At 42.7% G+C, this 17,059-nt stretch overlaps 1 protein-coding gene across 2 annotated transcripts in view; it reads right to left on the reverse strand.

The window, feature by feature from the left end:
• The window catches only part of DNAI1 (dynein axonemal intermediate chain 1), a 135,738-nt gene that overhangs the window by 61,606 nt on the left and 57,073 nt on the right, over positions 1 to 17,059 (reverse strand). For both annotated transcript variants that reach the window (XM_058043987.1, XM_058043986.1), the window contains one exon: positions 12,692 to 12,939. In XM_058043987.1, the coding sequence (XP_057899970.1) occupies positions 12,692 to 12,939 (248 nt within the window). The remainder of the gene's footprint in view (positions 1 to 12,691; positions 12,940 to 17,059) is intronic.

A 17,059-nucleotide genomic window follows, 5' to 3' on the forward strand; every position in this document is an offset into this window, starting at 1 on the left:
TAACTCATTCACTTCTTTTTATTAATTCATGCTTGTGCTTTTCCCTAATACTCAGCTTTAGACATGTCTTTGTTTCTGTGCCTCGAGCATTTTTTTGTAAGTCGCTGTTGAATTGTAGATGCAGATGTAAAGGCCCCACTCAGAGACTCTGCCATTCTGCCCAGCCCAGCAGCTCAGGGATTTCACTCACCTGCCTCCTTAGCTGAAGAGACACAGACCTGCAGAAGTCCATGTGAGCACCAGAGAAGCACAAGTGCTTCCCAGCCCTGCTGTGCTCTTCCAGCCACCCTCTTTTGCCCACACCTTGGTCACACAGGGTAAGCAGTGGGAGAGGACCCTTCTCCTTGTATTCACACAGGCTAAAGACTTTTACTCCAGGCTTCCCACAGGCAAACATCTGCTCCTTGAGCAAGGGAACCAGCCTCAGTTCTCTCTTGCTGTGCCTGACCTGGCAGCCAAGCACAGACACAAACCCCCTGTCCAAACCACATTTCCTGTGTCAGAATGCACAAGCCTGGGCCAAAGCAAAGTGCCAGAAAAGCTCTGGGGCTCTCTCGAGGTGGACAAGCTGAACATGTGCTGGGATTTAGCAAGAGCACAAACTCTCATGGATGCAGTTTGGCTGCATCTATTGCACAATGGCTCAGCTCACCAGCTGGCAGGTGAAAACCTTATGGATTCTTGCAGAGAGAGTTGGACAGACCAAACTCCAACTGGGAATACCCATCTGAACCTGGGCACCCTAGTCCAGTGGGCACCTTTGCTCTGTGTAGTTGACACTTTCTCCATTTTGCAGCTAGCCTGCCTTTCATTCTGCCTCAGCATCATGCTGAGGGCTCATGCTGAAGTGAGGATCTACATTAAATTGCTCCACAGGTCACATCTTCCGAAGCCAGTTTGATTTGCCCTGTGCTCTAGTAAAATATTCTCCTGGACTACCTTACAGCAGTTTCTGATTTGAACCAAGAAGCAGTTCTATTTCTTCATGCTGTCACCCTCAAATGTGTTTCTTGTTGGTTCCTGACAGCAACTTTCAGCAAAACAGCATCAAGAAACATCAAGTCATTACCAGCAGAGAAGAAATCTTTCACTTTCCTTTTCTGTCAATGACAAATCACAATTTTTTTCTTTATTCTCCTCTCTGGGTCACTTATCTGTGCTGTTTGCCAAGGGATCTGCTGGTGTGAAAGTCTGCCTCTACACTCAGCTTATCCAGAGTCCACTGACTTTTTGTTTTGTTAAAGCAAATAGTTTGTCCTTCCTTGCTGCTGAGACAAAGCAATGCATGTACAACAAAGCTCCCAAATGTCCTCCATCAAGGACATTGCCAGCTATTCTGCATTTGTTGCTTATCATGTCTGACACAATAAAAGGACCTTAACACCTTCGAGAGGATCCTCTTCCAGCAACCACAAGCAAAGCCAAGGCCAGGCACCCTGAGGAGTGTAAGCAAAATGCAAGGCTGCTCTCCTGCAATCAGTTACAAGGGACACCCCAAAATTAATCACTTGGCCATCTAGAAAGCGGAGTACTTAACTCACAAGGAAAGTAACTCCAGCATCAGTTTCTACATATCAAGAGACAGGAAGAGCAAGGCTTGGAGGTGAGGAACAGTGCAGTGCCTGGAGCCCTTCCTCAGTGCCAACTTGGACAGCAGTACAAGTTATCCTGTGTAGAGGTGGGAGGAAGGAAGACAGAAAACTTCGTTTTTCACCATGGTTATTTGAGGTAAAAGCAAAAACTGAGCTTAGTCCAGATGACTCATTTTGACTCAAGGCAGTAATGAAGATTTTAAAGGGCTGTGATAACTGAGTGCAGCCTGGTCAAAGGTCAAAGCAGCCCAGTCAGACTCTATGGCTAAGCCTATATTTGGTGAAGAAAGAGCTCCTGGGTCCTGCTTGCATTTGGAGCATATGACATGACTGTGGAGAAGATGTAGCTGTGCTCTGGTTATCTGTAGATATGGAGTTCCTGCCAAAGGTAAATGTGGGCAGGCAGGCAGGAACCTTAGTAGGGTTCCAGCTGATCCTTCAGTGAGGGGCACCAGAACCATGGAATCACCAGCTGGAGCCAGCATGGCAGTGTGCAGCAAGAAGGGCTCCTGTCCTGTGATGCACCCTGAGCAAAAGAGATTGCTGCTCTCTATCTGCACTTTTTGCCATTCCTGTCTATTACCTGGGAAACAGACAGCATTTCTGCTGTGGAATGTCTAGCAAGAATGAAAGATCTCAAAAAATTTTTTAAAAGGTGTGATTTGGTCAACAATGTCATAGAAGGTATTACTGCTTGAATTTTTTTTTTCCTCAGAAACCCTGCTGTGAAAGCACAGTCCCTGTCCACACCTGCACCCCTGGGCTCTAGAAAAATACTGGTATAAACACAGTGAATCCAGCCACAACAAAAGAGGAGAAGCCATCCCAGAGGTGAAGAATCAGGCCTGCCATGTGGTGAGAGCTGGGCTGTCACTGTCACACTCCAGAGTCTTTGCACATCCAGGAACTTCATGGTAAAAAGAGTCCTTGAGTTGGGGTCACCCCTCTGCCACTGCCTGAGATATCTCCATGGGGAGGATGCTGGAGACTGTTTTGAGGCAAACATGACTTTTTAGCCCAGGAGGCTAATGCTGGCAAGAGAACAAAATCAGATATCCCAGAAAGGCTCTGGGCCTCTCCCTCCTAGAATCCATTTATTGTTTAAAGGAAGGTAGGTCCCACATTGAGCTACAAGTAAAACAATAGGCTGCATTGAGGCTGCCTTTCTTTCAGTGACATATAAAAAAAATAAACTGTAACTAGATATTTAACAAAACTAACTCTAAGGAGCACAGGCAGATATATCTGACTCTGTAAGGCCTGATGAAATTCCATCTAAGGTACTTAAGGGAGCAGCTGAAGCAATCTCTGAATTTTATAGCAATTAGCTACGAAAACTAGAAGAGAGGAGATGTCCTGGGGGACAGGAACAGAGAAAAATGCCCCCAGGAAACACAAAACAAACCTGTCTTGAAGGATAGGTTAAAGGACAGTGGATGAGTCAGCCTAATGCTGAACTTTGAGAGCTGGAACAAAGTGTTAAGTCATCTGTACATATGTACAGGATAAGAAAATGAGAATCAGTGAATATGGTCTCCTCAAAAAAAAGACTTTGTCAAATAGAATTTATTTCCTTCTTTATCACAGTAACAAGTCTAAAAGAAAAGGTAGATTTGTTATCTTTAATTTTGTAAGGCTTTTGGCATACTCCCTGTGATGTCTTCAGAAGAAAGATAAGAAATTACTGTGAAGCGGCTGAGTGCTTGAAAATGAATTCCCAAGAATTTAGACAGCAATGTCTTGACCAGATGGGAGAACATCTCTAGATGGTTCCCATGAGGGACTATCCTTGTTCCTTTTAACGTTTTTAGCTTTATTCTTTAAACTTTGTCTAGCCTCTGCTCTAGATAGCCTCTCCAAGGCATCAGGCTCAATTTTATACAATATTTTCATTAGTAAGTTGCATACTGAATTGCAAAATACACAGGACATTTGCAGATGACGCAGTTGAAAGGCATTGAATTCCATTAGGATAAGGACTCTAAGTTATCTTGAAAAGCTGGAGACGTAATCTGAAAATAATAAGGTGATGTGATAAAGACAAGGGCAGTGGGACACTGACAGGAGTAAGAAAGCATTAAATGTGTAGAAATTAGGGAATTTCTGGATAAGTGACTGTAGTGGAGGAAAGCATCAGTGGCTGGTGAGGGAACCAGCAAAGTGATATTGCTGGAGTGGCAGAGAAATATTTTCACTTGTATTAAGAAGTGCATACCATGTAAGACACAGGAGCCAATGACTCCAGTCTGTTAGTACTGGTGAAGACAGCTAGACTGCCCTGTGTCATTGTGAAGAAAATACTTCAAGAATGATAACACAATGTCTGTGAAGCCATGATGGGAAGAGGACACTCAAGGCCTCTGCCACTTCTCATTTCTGTCGTTACAAACAGTTTCCCAGTTGCAGAAAGGAAAGTTCAGTTTTATTTTAAATCCAGTCTCACCTCTCACATGTTTACTGTGTGTCATGTTCAATCACATTGTGACTGTTTTGTTCCCTGCAATAGATGAGACTGCTTTGTATAGCAAACAAGTCTTTCGAATGTGAGTAAAAGCTGATGGGGAGAGATAAATGAAAATTACTTGTTACTTAAAAATAAATCCATTGAAAAATGTTCCTATCTTAAAATCTGGGTTTTCTTTTAAATGCAAATGTTTCAGCTATGACAGGAATCTGCAGATAAGGGAGCTGCTAAGCAAAGGAGGGTTTTCAGTGCTGTTTAGTCTTTTGTAGAAAAATTTGTTGACATTTTACCATTAAATCATGCAACAAGACAGAACGGATCAGTTCAATTTGCTGAGGAAGTAAACTTGCCTCCATGACAGAAGCCATTGAAGAGGTAAGGTCTATAAGGAATAACTCTTTCTGAGGTGAGTCAGTAATATTTAAATATTTGGCTGTAGTGTTTGCCTTAGAGAGGAAATGGTTTAGACATCTGACGAATATCAAATAGTTCAAAGATTCCAATGTCTCTCAATCAGTTTAGGCTTCCTGCATTTCTCTTACATCTTTAATGAGCAGTGCTGACCTAAAGGACTCCCTGCCATCCTATCTGTAGCAGAGGCAGGGATTTACTCAGATAACTCCTTACTTTACGAACTGTATGTTTGTGATGACGAACACAGCAGTTAGGAGAGTCAGGGGGGCTGACAGCCTTGGTGACAGTAAATAGGTACTGAAACAAAGTCAGGTGCTTCATCTACAAGAAATCAGGCAGCATCCAAGGCAGCCAGCTTGGCAGGATCATATGTCACCCAGCAAAGATGCAGGAGGAAGAATTCTTTAAGAATACCTATGATAATGAAAAGCATCTCAAAACCCCCTGGAATAGAAGACACAGCCCAGCACTGCCTGGATGCTCCAGGAGCAGCCCTGGAGCTGCACCAGCTGTCAGGCACCCTTGTCATGGGCATGAGGCTGGATGATGACTTTATTTATGGGTACCACCAAATACTGGGCCTATCTGGTGGAATATAGCTGTTCTGGCTACAGGCAATACAGGAACTCCCCATCCAATGATTTTGCAAATTATTTCTCTCCTTCTAGCAGCATATGTCTATTTACAAGTTTTACTACAAGCATTCTCAGGGTTGTTTCCTCCAAAGTTCTTGAAAGTTTCCTGATAGCTGAGGGAAAACAACTAGATGAGCTCAACAGCAATGAGGAAACACTCTAAGATAAACCCCCACACATTTAGTCCCATAAAAACTGCTCTTTAGAAAACCACTCCTCTCCTACACCTTGATGGGATCTTCCTGGGATTCAGAGGACCAGGCTCCATCTCTTCCGTACAAGTGAACTCAAGGGTGCAAGGTCAGCCAAGAGGAGCAAGGAATTAGGCCTACTGCATCAGACCATTCACAAATTTGGGGTGCAGAAAAAGGGTAGCAAAACCTTTCCTACCAAAGAGCATATGTGGTGGTGGTGGGAGGGAGGGAGGGACTCAGCAGAAAGCAGAGAGCATGGACATAGGAGTGCCACTGAAGCAGGGCAAAGGCCCAGCCTGAGGCTGAGCATTACTCATGCTTCAGAGACTCAGATTTATCTGAAGGAAGCAGAGCTCAGTTATAAATAGCACTGGATAAGGCTGGTCCTACTTTCAGTTTGTTTTCTTCCTGCTGGGATTTGGATGCTGAGTTTTGTACAGTGTTTCACCAGGAATCTATGTGCTTGTTTCCCTCACAGCACTGCCCAGTGAATTTATTAGGCTGGTATACTAACAGAGGAGGGAGGAAGCAGACATTAGACTGTCACCTGCTTGTCCTGTCAGTGGCTGTGTTCCCATGTCAGGCACAGCATGCAGCTGAGCAATGCATGCCAGAGGCCAACAAAGCTCCAGGGCACTTCACCAGCTGCAATTCACACCTCTTGGTTTCAATTCTGACTGTGCTCATGGTGCAAGATTCCCAGTTTACAATAGACAAAATACGAAGTTTCCCACTCTCTGTGCAGGAAAAGAAGATACACAGGGCTGGCAGGTTCATACCCAAACCCCCAAGCTGCCTGATGTTGCTACATCAAAGAGAGTGTCTGCAATGCCTAACAGAAGATTCCCATCACCACAGGATCAAGTGGATTGCAGCAGGGATGGGGAGAGACTCTCCTGGGCCCTGCCGGATGCTGAGAGGCCCAGACACTACATCAAGCTGTGGCTATCAAAGTGGGAGAAGGGTGGGATTCACGCCAGCCCCAGCTCCCTGTATCTCACTGTGTATCAATGTGACCTTGCCTGCAGCATCCCTGCCCAACTCGCCTCCAACTCTGCCATTATCATTCCCTTGCTTTTATTTTATCCTCTTCAGAGCAGCATTCTGTTGTTTCACAGGCTGTATAAGAGCCATTATAGACCCATCAGTGTATTTATATCTACACTATAAAGCAGCAGAGCAGAATTCAAAGACCCAAGGAACCAAACAAATGCATTACTACCTCTCTGGTATTTTAAACCTCAGGCTAACATCTTCTAACATCCCAAGGCATAAAGGGACTTCTAAATTTTATAAGTGACATTTTCTCTACAAATTATCCCCAGTGCAACTAACAGGCAAAGAAAGTTTCTTGTATGTTGCTTGGAGAGACCAGAAAAGAAATAATCAACCTGAAAACCTACAGAAGGATGGTTTGGATCTTAAGTAAAGGGAAGAAGGTAAGAGTAGCATGAGATAAGAATCTATTTAGCAAGAAACAGTGAGTAGAAGGTAGAAAATAAGTTCAGCATCTGAATGAAGTACAGAGGCAAATGCAGCATCAAAGCAAAAAGAGCTCATTTTAGACCAACATTATATGATCTGCAATGGACACTTTGCTAGACAATTTCTAACCCAAAAGAATCCATGCCCAAGGCACAATTTAAAAATAACCATGAATAATTTCTGAATCTCCAGAAGACACAGATACCATCTCAAAAAGTACAATGCTGAAGTTATACTATCAGAGATTTTGATCCTTATTGTCAAAGACATTTAGGAATAAGCATTTGGATGTTTACATCTCCTAACCTATAGTGGCTTAAAAAATATCCAACAGTTCTGGACAAGGTATAAGCACACAGGAAAAATTTTATCCAGCATTTCTCCCACCGGACTACCTTGCAATTTCCACCACTTCTACCATGCATAAATGACCCCAAAGCTTCCAGATGAATTTCTGTGGCTCAGCACAGCCTTTCCAAAAAGTGGTAGAAGTTAACTCTGTGGGAGACAGGATTTCCTCCATTAGGGCTGTGCCTGTAGTGAGCTCTCACAGCAACTGAGGACAACCAGAAAGCTGCTGATCTTGACCCTGATTTCTACAGCAAGCACAGCCCTTCCCCTCCAGCTCCCTCTAGGAGAGGACAGGGACACAGCTGATGCCAGTCAGTCACTAAATGCCTCATGGTGCTGCAGGGAGGAGCCCAGTGCCAGGTACTCAGCAGACAGGACAGCTGCTGCTGCAACAGCCTCTTACTGGACACAGAATTCAGTGTAGGATTGCAGCTAAGGACTGCAGGAGTGAAAATTACTTTCAGCAAGGGAGTCTCAGACAGACTGAGATCTCTGGACCCTAAATGCATGCTCTCTGGTCCATGGATGCTCCTCTTACTGCTTCCTACTTCTGTGCAAGTGCAGAATGAGTGACGCCTCTGGTCTCTTTTACTTCTGGGGTGTTAGAAGTTAATTCAGCTTTCTGTCCTACTTGCACTGGGCCAGGTATGCAAGGCACAGATGGTGGTACATAAAATGTAGTAGGAAGCTGGAACTGAGGAGGAAGGTCCTCCATGCAAACACTGAAACGACCCAATATGAGAAACACAGCTGTCTTGCATTACTGAAGAGGTTTGATGCTAAATGACCCTCACAATAAGGTTTGTGCTCCATTTTGCTTTCAGGCTACATTATTTCTCCTTTCTTGGGTTCAGATTCCTTGGCTTCAGGTCTTTTTTGCTTTCCTTTCTTCTCCAGATTTGTGTTTCTCCTCTGTAGTTATCCCCTAGGACTATCATCATAGGGTTGAATGAGATTTTTTTTCACTGAACTCTCCTCAGCAAGCACCTATTTTGTGCTTCTTAGTGAAGGCAACAGGAGGGGTGTTGAGGCTGTTCTGATACAGCTGATCTTTATTCTGGCCTTGATAGCAACCGTCTGTCTTATATTTTCCTTGTATTTCCTTTGCATTAAAAAATTTGTGCGCCTGAAGCCAAAGGAACAAAATATTATGTGAAGCAGTAACATCTCAGAGGCAATGCGAGCAGCAAAATCTGTTTGTCTGACTGCAGATGACAGATTTAGGAGAATGCTCACCATCAGAATGAAACAATGTGCTGGTGTGACACAGGATTATGAACAAAATCCTTTCTTTTTTTTCTCTTAAGTGCAGAAAGTATGGTCAGCTTTTCATAAAGATCTTTCTTTGTGGAGTTGTGTTTGGAAGCACTGAATGGGGTAAAGAACACAGGCTATGCTTACTTTAAAGGGATTTTCATTTACTTCTATCAACAAAACAAGAATTCAGTGATGGCTTCACAAACTACAAAAGTTCAGTGTAGATTTATGTAAGAACTTAGATTGGAACAGAGAAAATAGACAAATAGAAGGGATCACACAATTATGTGACAAAGTCCAGTGAGCAATTTCAGGTGTGTTTTGTCAGGTTGACACTTGAGATGGGACTTCCACAAGTTCTGTTAGAAAACTATTCTGCAAGCTGACACTCCTTTTAGTTTCCTTTGGCAGTTTGCAGGCTATTACCATCTTGCCTTGACTTCTTTGTCCAAACCATGAGCACCACATCTAACCTGACTGGGATTTGGTGAAGAATTAGCCTGCAATAGCCAGCCTTTCTCTTCCCATGTACAAATATAGGGCAGATAATAATTCCCCCAGGAGGCCATCTGAAGCTCCATGGTATCAGCTCCCCAGGGAGGCCAGATCAGCTTCAGTAAATCAGCACTGAACAAAGCTGTGTTTCTAACCAGTGAGGTCTCCACAGCAATTCCAAACCACACTGTCCACACAGGCATGCTTGTGACAGCCAATATTTGCTTGAAGCACAACTAAAAGGAATGTTCCATTTGCAGATCCTAGGGTCAACACTCTGCAGTGGGAATTTTGTCAGTATTTCTGATAGTGAGCAAGTAAAATAAAAAATTGTTTTCAACCCTCTGCAGCAGGATTGGCTCTGCGCTAGTCTCAGCAGAAATAACATCCTTTTGGCTTGTTGTGAAAGTAAAATAGAAGCTCACAGTGAAAACAAATATGTCAAATGAGATGTGCTTTAGGAAGGAGATTGAACAACAGAAACAAACCCTGACACATAGTTTCAGTTATCAATTCCTGATTCTGAACTACTCGAGCTTCCAAATAGTTCAAACCTAAAATATTTGGTACATCCTAGTGAAAAAGGTAAGAGAAAAATCACTCCTCTCAGCTGTAAATAAACCCTAAACATATACTTTTTAAAACAAAGGAGAAAGGAAAAAAATTAAAGCTAGAAAAAGGAGAGGCTCGGTGCTGAGAGCCCCTCCCAGCAAGGTATCCCTTCTTCCCACAGAACACAGCTCCGATGGCTGCCAAAGTCTAGCCCAGTAGTTCCACATGGGCCAACCTCATTAACCTCCAGAGCCGAGCCCTGGGACTGAGCCATTGCTTCAAAAACATACACTGCTCAGGGACTTGCTTTGTAGGTCTACTCAGAGATGATGGGAGTGTGAGGATTTTGCTGCCTCACTGAGAACTATTTTTATTAAAGAGGAGTTTAGGTTAATGCCACACAGGTTTTTTTTTCGCAGAACATGACAGGTCTGATACAGTTTTTAAGGAGGTCACTCCTTTTAAGCTGGTGTTTGCATTCAAAGCTAGAGGCCTGAATTCACCAATGTGGGAGACAATTTCTACTTCTATGATCCTGTGACACCTGAGTTTTGATGGTAGTAGTTACATTGCACTGCAGGCATATCCATTCATGTGCCTATGTACCTGTTTATTCCTCTCTGTTTATTCCTCTCTGAGGATTTGGATCCTCACCAATTAGTAATAAGCAATTAGAAATGTGTCATTTAAAACAGGCTAGAATTTTCCATTATTTACAATGCAGTAGCACTTAACACATGGGAGATAATTGCCAGATCTATAAGAAACCACTGCTATGTTCTTTTAAAAAATAGGGAGTGGTAAAAGGTAGACAAACTCTTTCTTAGGTAACAGAAGTAGAAAATTTGTATTATTTTATTTTGCTCTTAACAATGGGAACATTACATCAGCTTTGTTTTATGCAAACGTACTTAGACATTACTAAGTCACCAAAAATGAAACAGCACAAGAAAAGATCTGTCAGTCTGCTTTACCCACTTCCCATTTTGTTTCCATTGTGAAAGGGCTGCATTGTTTCAAAAGAAAAAAGCCAGGCAGTCCAGAGAACAAAGGCTCTTAATTGCTCAGGATAACATTGTTACTTTTCTACTTTGTTCACTTTTCCTACAAAAAAGGGGGATTTTTTTGAGGTCTAGTATCTAGACAAAGACTGGCCCTCAGACTAGTGGGGTGGTGATGGGGGAGAATAGGGAATCTTTGAGCTAAATACGAGAAAAAAGGCATCACTTTCTAGAATCATTTGATGCTGAATGAGGAATAACAATCCAATGTCTCAACCTAACAGATAGTCCATGCTGCTTTTCATCACACAGAATGGAGTGCAAATCTTTTCTAAACCTTTTGGCTGATAGTGACAAATGCTTACACTTCAGATCTTTCAACAGAGGCACAAGCTCTTTGGATTGCTATACAATCACCTAACTACTAACTTTGCTTGCTAGTTTTGTAGAAGCTAAAAATTCTAAAGTTTAGTAAAATATCGGTACTTTAATCAAGAAGCACAGAATGGTTTGGGTTGGAAAGTTGGAATGTTCTGTTCCAACCTCCTTGCCATGGACAGGGACACCTTCCACTAGAACAGGTTGCTCAGAGAAATTTTCTTATTGCCAAAGAAAACTAACAATTATGATTGTCAGCACTCAGCCTGTGGAAATAAAAAAGCAGGTACTTCTTTACGCATCTATCCATATCCATGGAGTAGTTTCTTTCCTTTTCAGAGCTATCTTCCTAGAGTGTCTAATGATTGTTATCACTGCTGCCAAGTGGTACACGAAAACCTACCCCTACAAACCCCACACAGAATGCCTCCACTGCTGTATGTACCTACTCCTGCTCTGGGAACCTGCTGCTAATAACACCCCTTCAGCACACAGTCCTTTCCTACATCATCTGGGGCACAGGGATCTGGGAATTTTATGTCTCTAATGTAACAGCTGCAACTTCCCACAGCAAGCTGCAGCAAGACCATAAAAAACTTCACATAGGACTTACTATTTTGCCAGGCTTATTTACTAGAAGCCTAAATGGCAATGGGAAAGCTCAGAAGTTTTCTTCTGTGTCTGTTTTGTGTGTGTGTGTGTGTGTGTGTGTGTGTGTGTGTGTGTGTGCACGCCCAGGCTACTTTGTTAACCTCTTATAGAAGAGCTATAAATATCTGCTAGAGGAAAAGCTTTGGGCAGACAGGCAGGAAATATAAAATTCATGTCTTCTCTGAAATGTTACATTTGCACAAACTCGCTATTTCTAGCAAGCAGAGGTCTTGCTCTTGGCATATTCCACATTCATCTGTAGTCCCATCAGGTTCTCTTGATCTCCTGGAATTTACTGGAAGATGGAGCCATGTCTGGGACACAATCCATGCAAGGCATGTGCCAAAGTTCAAGGAACACTGGCATGAGAGTGTATCAGTCAGCCTAAGTCAGGTGACAGCCACAGTCACTGCAGTAACATCTTTAGCCCAGGCTAACAAATCAAACACATTCCCCTGTCTCAAACACCCAGGCTGAAACTTGTGCTGCCACACTTCTACTGCTAAGAACAAGATCAAAACACATGTACCAGTGCTTCAATCTGAGCTCAGATTACCTTGCAGACACAGACAGTTAGCTGGATGTAGCAACATATTTACCCTGAGCCTTCACAGTACTACCCATCTTTGTGATGGATGCCAGAGTGGCAGTAGTTTAAGAACATTACCTGCACACCATAGTTATGAATTCACTAGAGTACTTCAAGGTCAACTAAAAATCAGCTACACGGTAGCATGTCTTGAATCCTGGTGGCAGCCAGCTCCGCAGGCAGCTGCCCTTGAACTTACTGCACCCAACAGAGGTCTCTTTTAGGCTGATATACTTGTTTGACTTCTTTTACTTGTTTTTATGCACTGCTCATCCTGTGGTATTCTGTTTGGAACACAAATGGTGCTGCATGCTGGTACATACAGAAGATACAAGTTCTTCTCCAAAGAGAAGTCAACTATAATAATGAAAACTAAGGAGAAATAATTGTTTACAGCAAACTTTTGCTCACATGTTCAGTGTCTGCTGAGGACCAAGGATTCGTGCAGTCGCTTTGCCTTTTGCATATTTAAACATTGAAATACAACTTGAATATTGAAATACAAGCTCGAAATGCAACTTAATCAATCACAGGGACTAAAACAGCACCTTTCCCCCTTGCAGGACTTTCCCTGCTGTGCCCAAGCTCCATGCAACTCAAAGCCCAGTCACAGGACAGGAAAAGCACCCTTACCTGCCACACTGGCTCTGTGTGCTTTCCTGACTTAGCACTGCTCTTGTAGCTGGGCTCGGGGCTGGCCCTCTTGAGGTTGTAGACAGCCACGTTGCCGTCGTAGAGACCCACTACAAGGAGGTGGGGGTGGTCCCCTTGGAAGTCCAGGCACATGACACCGCTCTCCGTGCTGAAGGAGTACTCGGGGAAGGAGGGGTTCTTCAGCGTGTACAGCAGCAGCATGCCGTGGCCCTGCTTCATGAAGTCATCTAAACAAGGAGAACCCAGATCAGTTTCCAGGACCCTCAGCTACTGAAATGCAGAAACAGACAGCTCTCACCTGCGCCTGACACCTACCTGAATGCAAAGTTACCAGCCACAGGACCACATGGTCATTTTGATATGCCCACATCTGAACAGCCTTGCCACCCCCAGGACATAGGCACAATGTATTTATACAGAAGAAGTACTATTTTGGTGTGCTTTTTTTCCTAGGAGAGAGAAGCCCTGGAGGAGAAGTGTGGAGGAAAGGAAGAATTTTGTGGACACTTCTTTCCTTGGGCTAGGATTACACTTCTTCCTGTGGGCTAGGACTTCACTACACTGCAGACATAAAGGCTGAACCAAGGATAGCACCATTTCAATTTCTGTATTGGCAATATTTGATATTTCAGTCTCCACTACTCTTTCAAAGAAAAACATTTCATTAATGCATCTGTAAAGCATTTTATCAATTGCCATTACTCATGAATGTAAAAGTCACTAGAGCTTTATTTTCTATTTATGTCCAACATCTCCCTACTTGGCACAGAAGCTCTTTTTTTGCCTAGACTTTCCAATCTTTTTTCTATTCACTTTCACCTTTTCTTTGTGCTGCCTGAAATTAGCTCTCCCTTTTCTCAGTAGGATCATCTTTCTTTTGTGTTTTTCTGTTATCATGCCCTGACTGTCTCTGCAATTCTTAGGGTATTTCGATCATGTAAAAAAACAATTTCCAAATTCTCTGAAAGGGAAAGAAAAGCTGTTGATGTAGATAAGCTCTCCAGAAACAAAGAAGGAACTTTGCTAATCTATGAAAACAATGCTGCCTCTGAGAGCTTTCTAGCCATCCAGTGCTTTTTATTACTGCCAATGCCTTCAGGCACACAGTATATGGGAAATAAATTTACTGCTTTCTGTGCTTCAAGTACTCACTAGACATTCTGTTTCCAGAACAGTCCTCTCCTTTTAAAACTGCTTCCTACCTTTCTTAACATTTTGTCCAACCTGCAGGATCAGGTTTTGGTAAATGTGTACTCCAGTGATAACACTACCTTTAGAGTTTGTAGCAAACTGATTCCAAGTCAGCATGCAGGTACAGACATTGTGTGCTCCATGTTTAGCAGGGCCACATAAAAGCATTCAAAGAACCAGTAAAGAAACACACATTAACAAAACTATTACTGCTGCTTTGTACTAGATTATCAAAATAGAATATTTTCACAGGTCTCTCTGTACTGGGGGTAGAAGAGGAAAATGGCTTCTTTATTTTGCAGAAAGGCAAGATTCCAAAACTGGCATGAAACATATCTGACCCCAAATAATATTTCTAACTTTTTTTTTAAATAAAGGGTAACGTTATTCTTGGAATTCTTGCTGAAAAGGAAGTGAACTTATTTTCTCCATCCAAGATTTTCCAGTTCTTTTAATCACAGAATTGTCTTTGTTCTTAGCCAAATAATGTAATTTAACTGATATTTAGTTGAGGTCCATGCATGATGAGGATGAATCTGTGCTCTCCTCAGAAGCAAAAACAGTTGGGAAGGCTGTGGAAACGACCACCAGGAGTGACTCAGAGCAGAATGAAGTCAAATTGGTTGGATAGCCTTCAAATTTAACCTATTTCATGCTCTTATTTCTCTTGGAGTGGGCTGACCAGCCAGGCATATTCCCAAAAGGTCTGCAGGGTACATTAATTTTCTATGTGTTAGCACTGTGCTGAGGAGCCTCAGAGAGCTGCCCCCATGCTCCATGCACAGACAGCAGAGGAGACACCTCTACATGGGGTGATTCAGCCGGAGATCTAAGTGGGGTTTTGGAGGTGGTTCTCTTCCCAGTGACCTGACAGGAACAGAGTCCACCCACATTGCTCAGTGAGAGGTGATAGAGCAGGCCTTCATCAGGTGAAATGGCTCAGCAGCTTCAGCAATTCCACCTGAGGGTTAGTCTGGCAGGAGGAAAGCAAAGCCTTGGGAAGAAGCTCTGGCAGAGTGAAATGCAGGGTCCACTTTGCAGCTCATGACACACAAATGCAGGTCTGTGAATGCTGGCTGTGCTCTCAGAGTCCAAGCTCTGCTACCATCAGTACCACCAGCACCTTAAAGAGTTTTCTGTGAATGCTGCTTTAGTCTCCAGCCTCCACTGACTGCAGTGGCTGCTACAGAATGCTAAACCCAGCTTAACCTAAGAGCTGAATCCTACTCATATTGTCTCCTTTATGTTATCAAATACCAGGAATGTGGGTTAAATCACAGATGTGTGAATACCACACGTAAGGCTGAATAATATGATTGCTAAAGTACAGCCTATTCTTGATGAAAGGTAATGTGATGAGAATAACCCACAATTAACACTGAAGCATGACACATAAACCTCAGCAAAACACTAACCTGCTGAGCATAGGCATAACAATCCATTCTAATGTACGGTGAATTCTCATTCAGAGTACTCACCTGTGACATACCAACATATTCTTTAATGAATAGTTTTTAAAAAGGGCTTATTTCATTAGTGATATTCAGTGTTCCAGAATGGCAAGCACAGCACATACCCACAGCAACGCGTCTGTGCTATAGCTTTGAAGAGCAGCATTTTCAAGGAAAAGGTTTTTAGGTTTTCAGTAAAAACAAGCAGAGTACTGCACTTTGCCCGAAAACACTGGGGAAACAGGCTCTCAGGATGAAGGGTGAATCAATGCTAGAAGATCACAGAGCACAGCCAAAAGGTGCAAAAGGCACAGACCAAGATCTGGCAATGGTGAACCACTGTTGGAAGTGAAGGCAGCAGCTTCAGACCTGAGACAGCTGCTCTGCACCTCATGGATGCATCAGTATGGACTGGAAGAATAGAGAATATCTGCCCCATGCAGATCCACTAAGTGCAACATGGTGTTTGTTTTTTTTTTCCTGATATTCAAGGGCTGGAGCTATTAGAGATATTGGACAGTTTTTCTGATAATCAGAGCCAGCAGAACTTGTTCTTTACAGGAAGACACAAGGCAGCACAACAAGACGAAGAGAATGAACAGACTCTTGCTGCCATGAGGAGCCCTCAGTGTTCACCTGAGCAGAGGCTAAATTTTAGACCCTGACATGTAACAAGTGTATGTAAGAAGACAAGTTTTGCTAAGGAAAGATGCAGATAGCGTGATTACTGGTCTCAGCATGGAGAACTGAGCCTGTAAAATCACATGCAAACAGAAATAGGTTTCAAACCAACTATGACCACTGTCTAAAATATACTTCTGAATATGCCTTTAAAGCTGAACAGATTCACCCCAAATCCTTTTCAGAAAAATACTGTAGTGGTAGAAAAGTACCCCAGAATATCATTGTGATACCACCAAATAGTTTATGCAAAGTAATAATCTGAAAAGCATTTGAATCTTTTATTTTGATGCTTACTAAGTAGCTGGTTTAACAGATTTTTCATTTATATAATTCCTTAGCTGAATTTAAAAGAATCAGCAAATGTTCAATGTCTGATCAAAGTCTCTTGTTTGCTGGACAGATTAAAAAAAAAAATCATTGGTATCTCTCCCTCTTTATTCATGAACAAAGCCATGAGACATACATGGTCTTCTTCCATTTCCTCCAAAATACTTAGGCTGAACAGGTCTTCTTCCATTTCCTCCAAAATGCTTAGGGCTGAACAACTGTGCTCAAAACAACATTGTCCTCAAGGTAGAAAGCACAATGCTTCAGGTAGATCCTGCAGCCACATAATAAACATCAATGCGGGAACCCTCCACAGGCATGAGTTAAAGTCAGTATTTTTACTACAGAAGGAGCCAGTGCTACAGTTTTTTGAGTGATAAACTGGCAAATTACTTTCTCTTTAAAGGATTTAAAACCCGAAGAAACTGTAGCCTTATATCTTAGATCCTGTGATCCTGTGATGGTTTTCTAAAAATCAAGTCTGCAAGCTGTCTCACTGACATGGCTTGGGCCTAGATATCATCACCCTAAAAAGAACTGCTGGTACCTAAAATCAGTCTTGTGTCCTCCAAGAGACCATCTGGGAAGGAAAAAAAAAAAGCAAAATGGAGCACATTTGTGAACAGATTATTGTTTCTGAGCATCACAGCTACACAAGCACTTCTACTCTCCCAGATACACTCATGCTTTGAGC

This window comes from Melospiza georgiana, chromosome Z, assembly GCF_028018845.1.
Source record: "Melospiza georgiana isolate bMelGeo1 chromosome Z, bMelGeo1.pri, whole genome shotgun sequence".
In the NCBI taxonomy this organism is placed as follows: domain Eukaryota; kingdom Metazoa; phylum Chordata; class Aves; order Passeriformes; family Passerellidae; genus Melospiza; species Melospiza georgiana.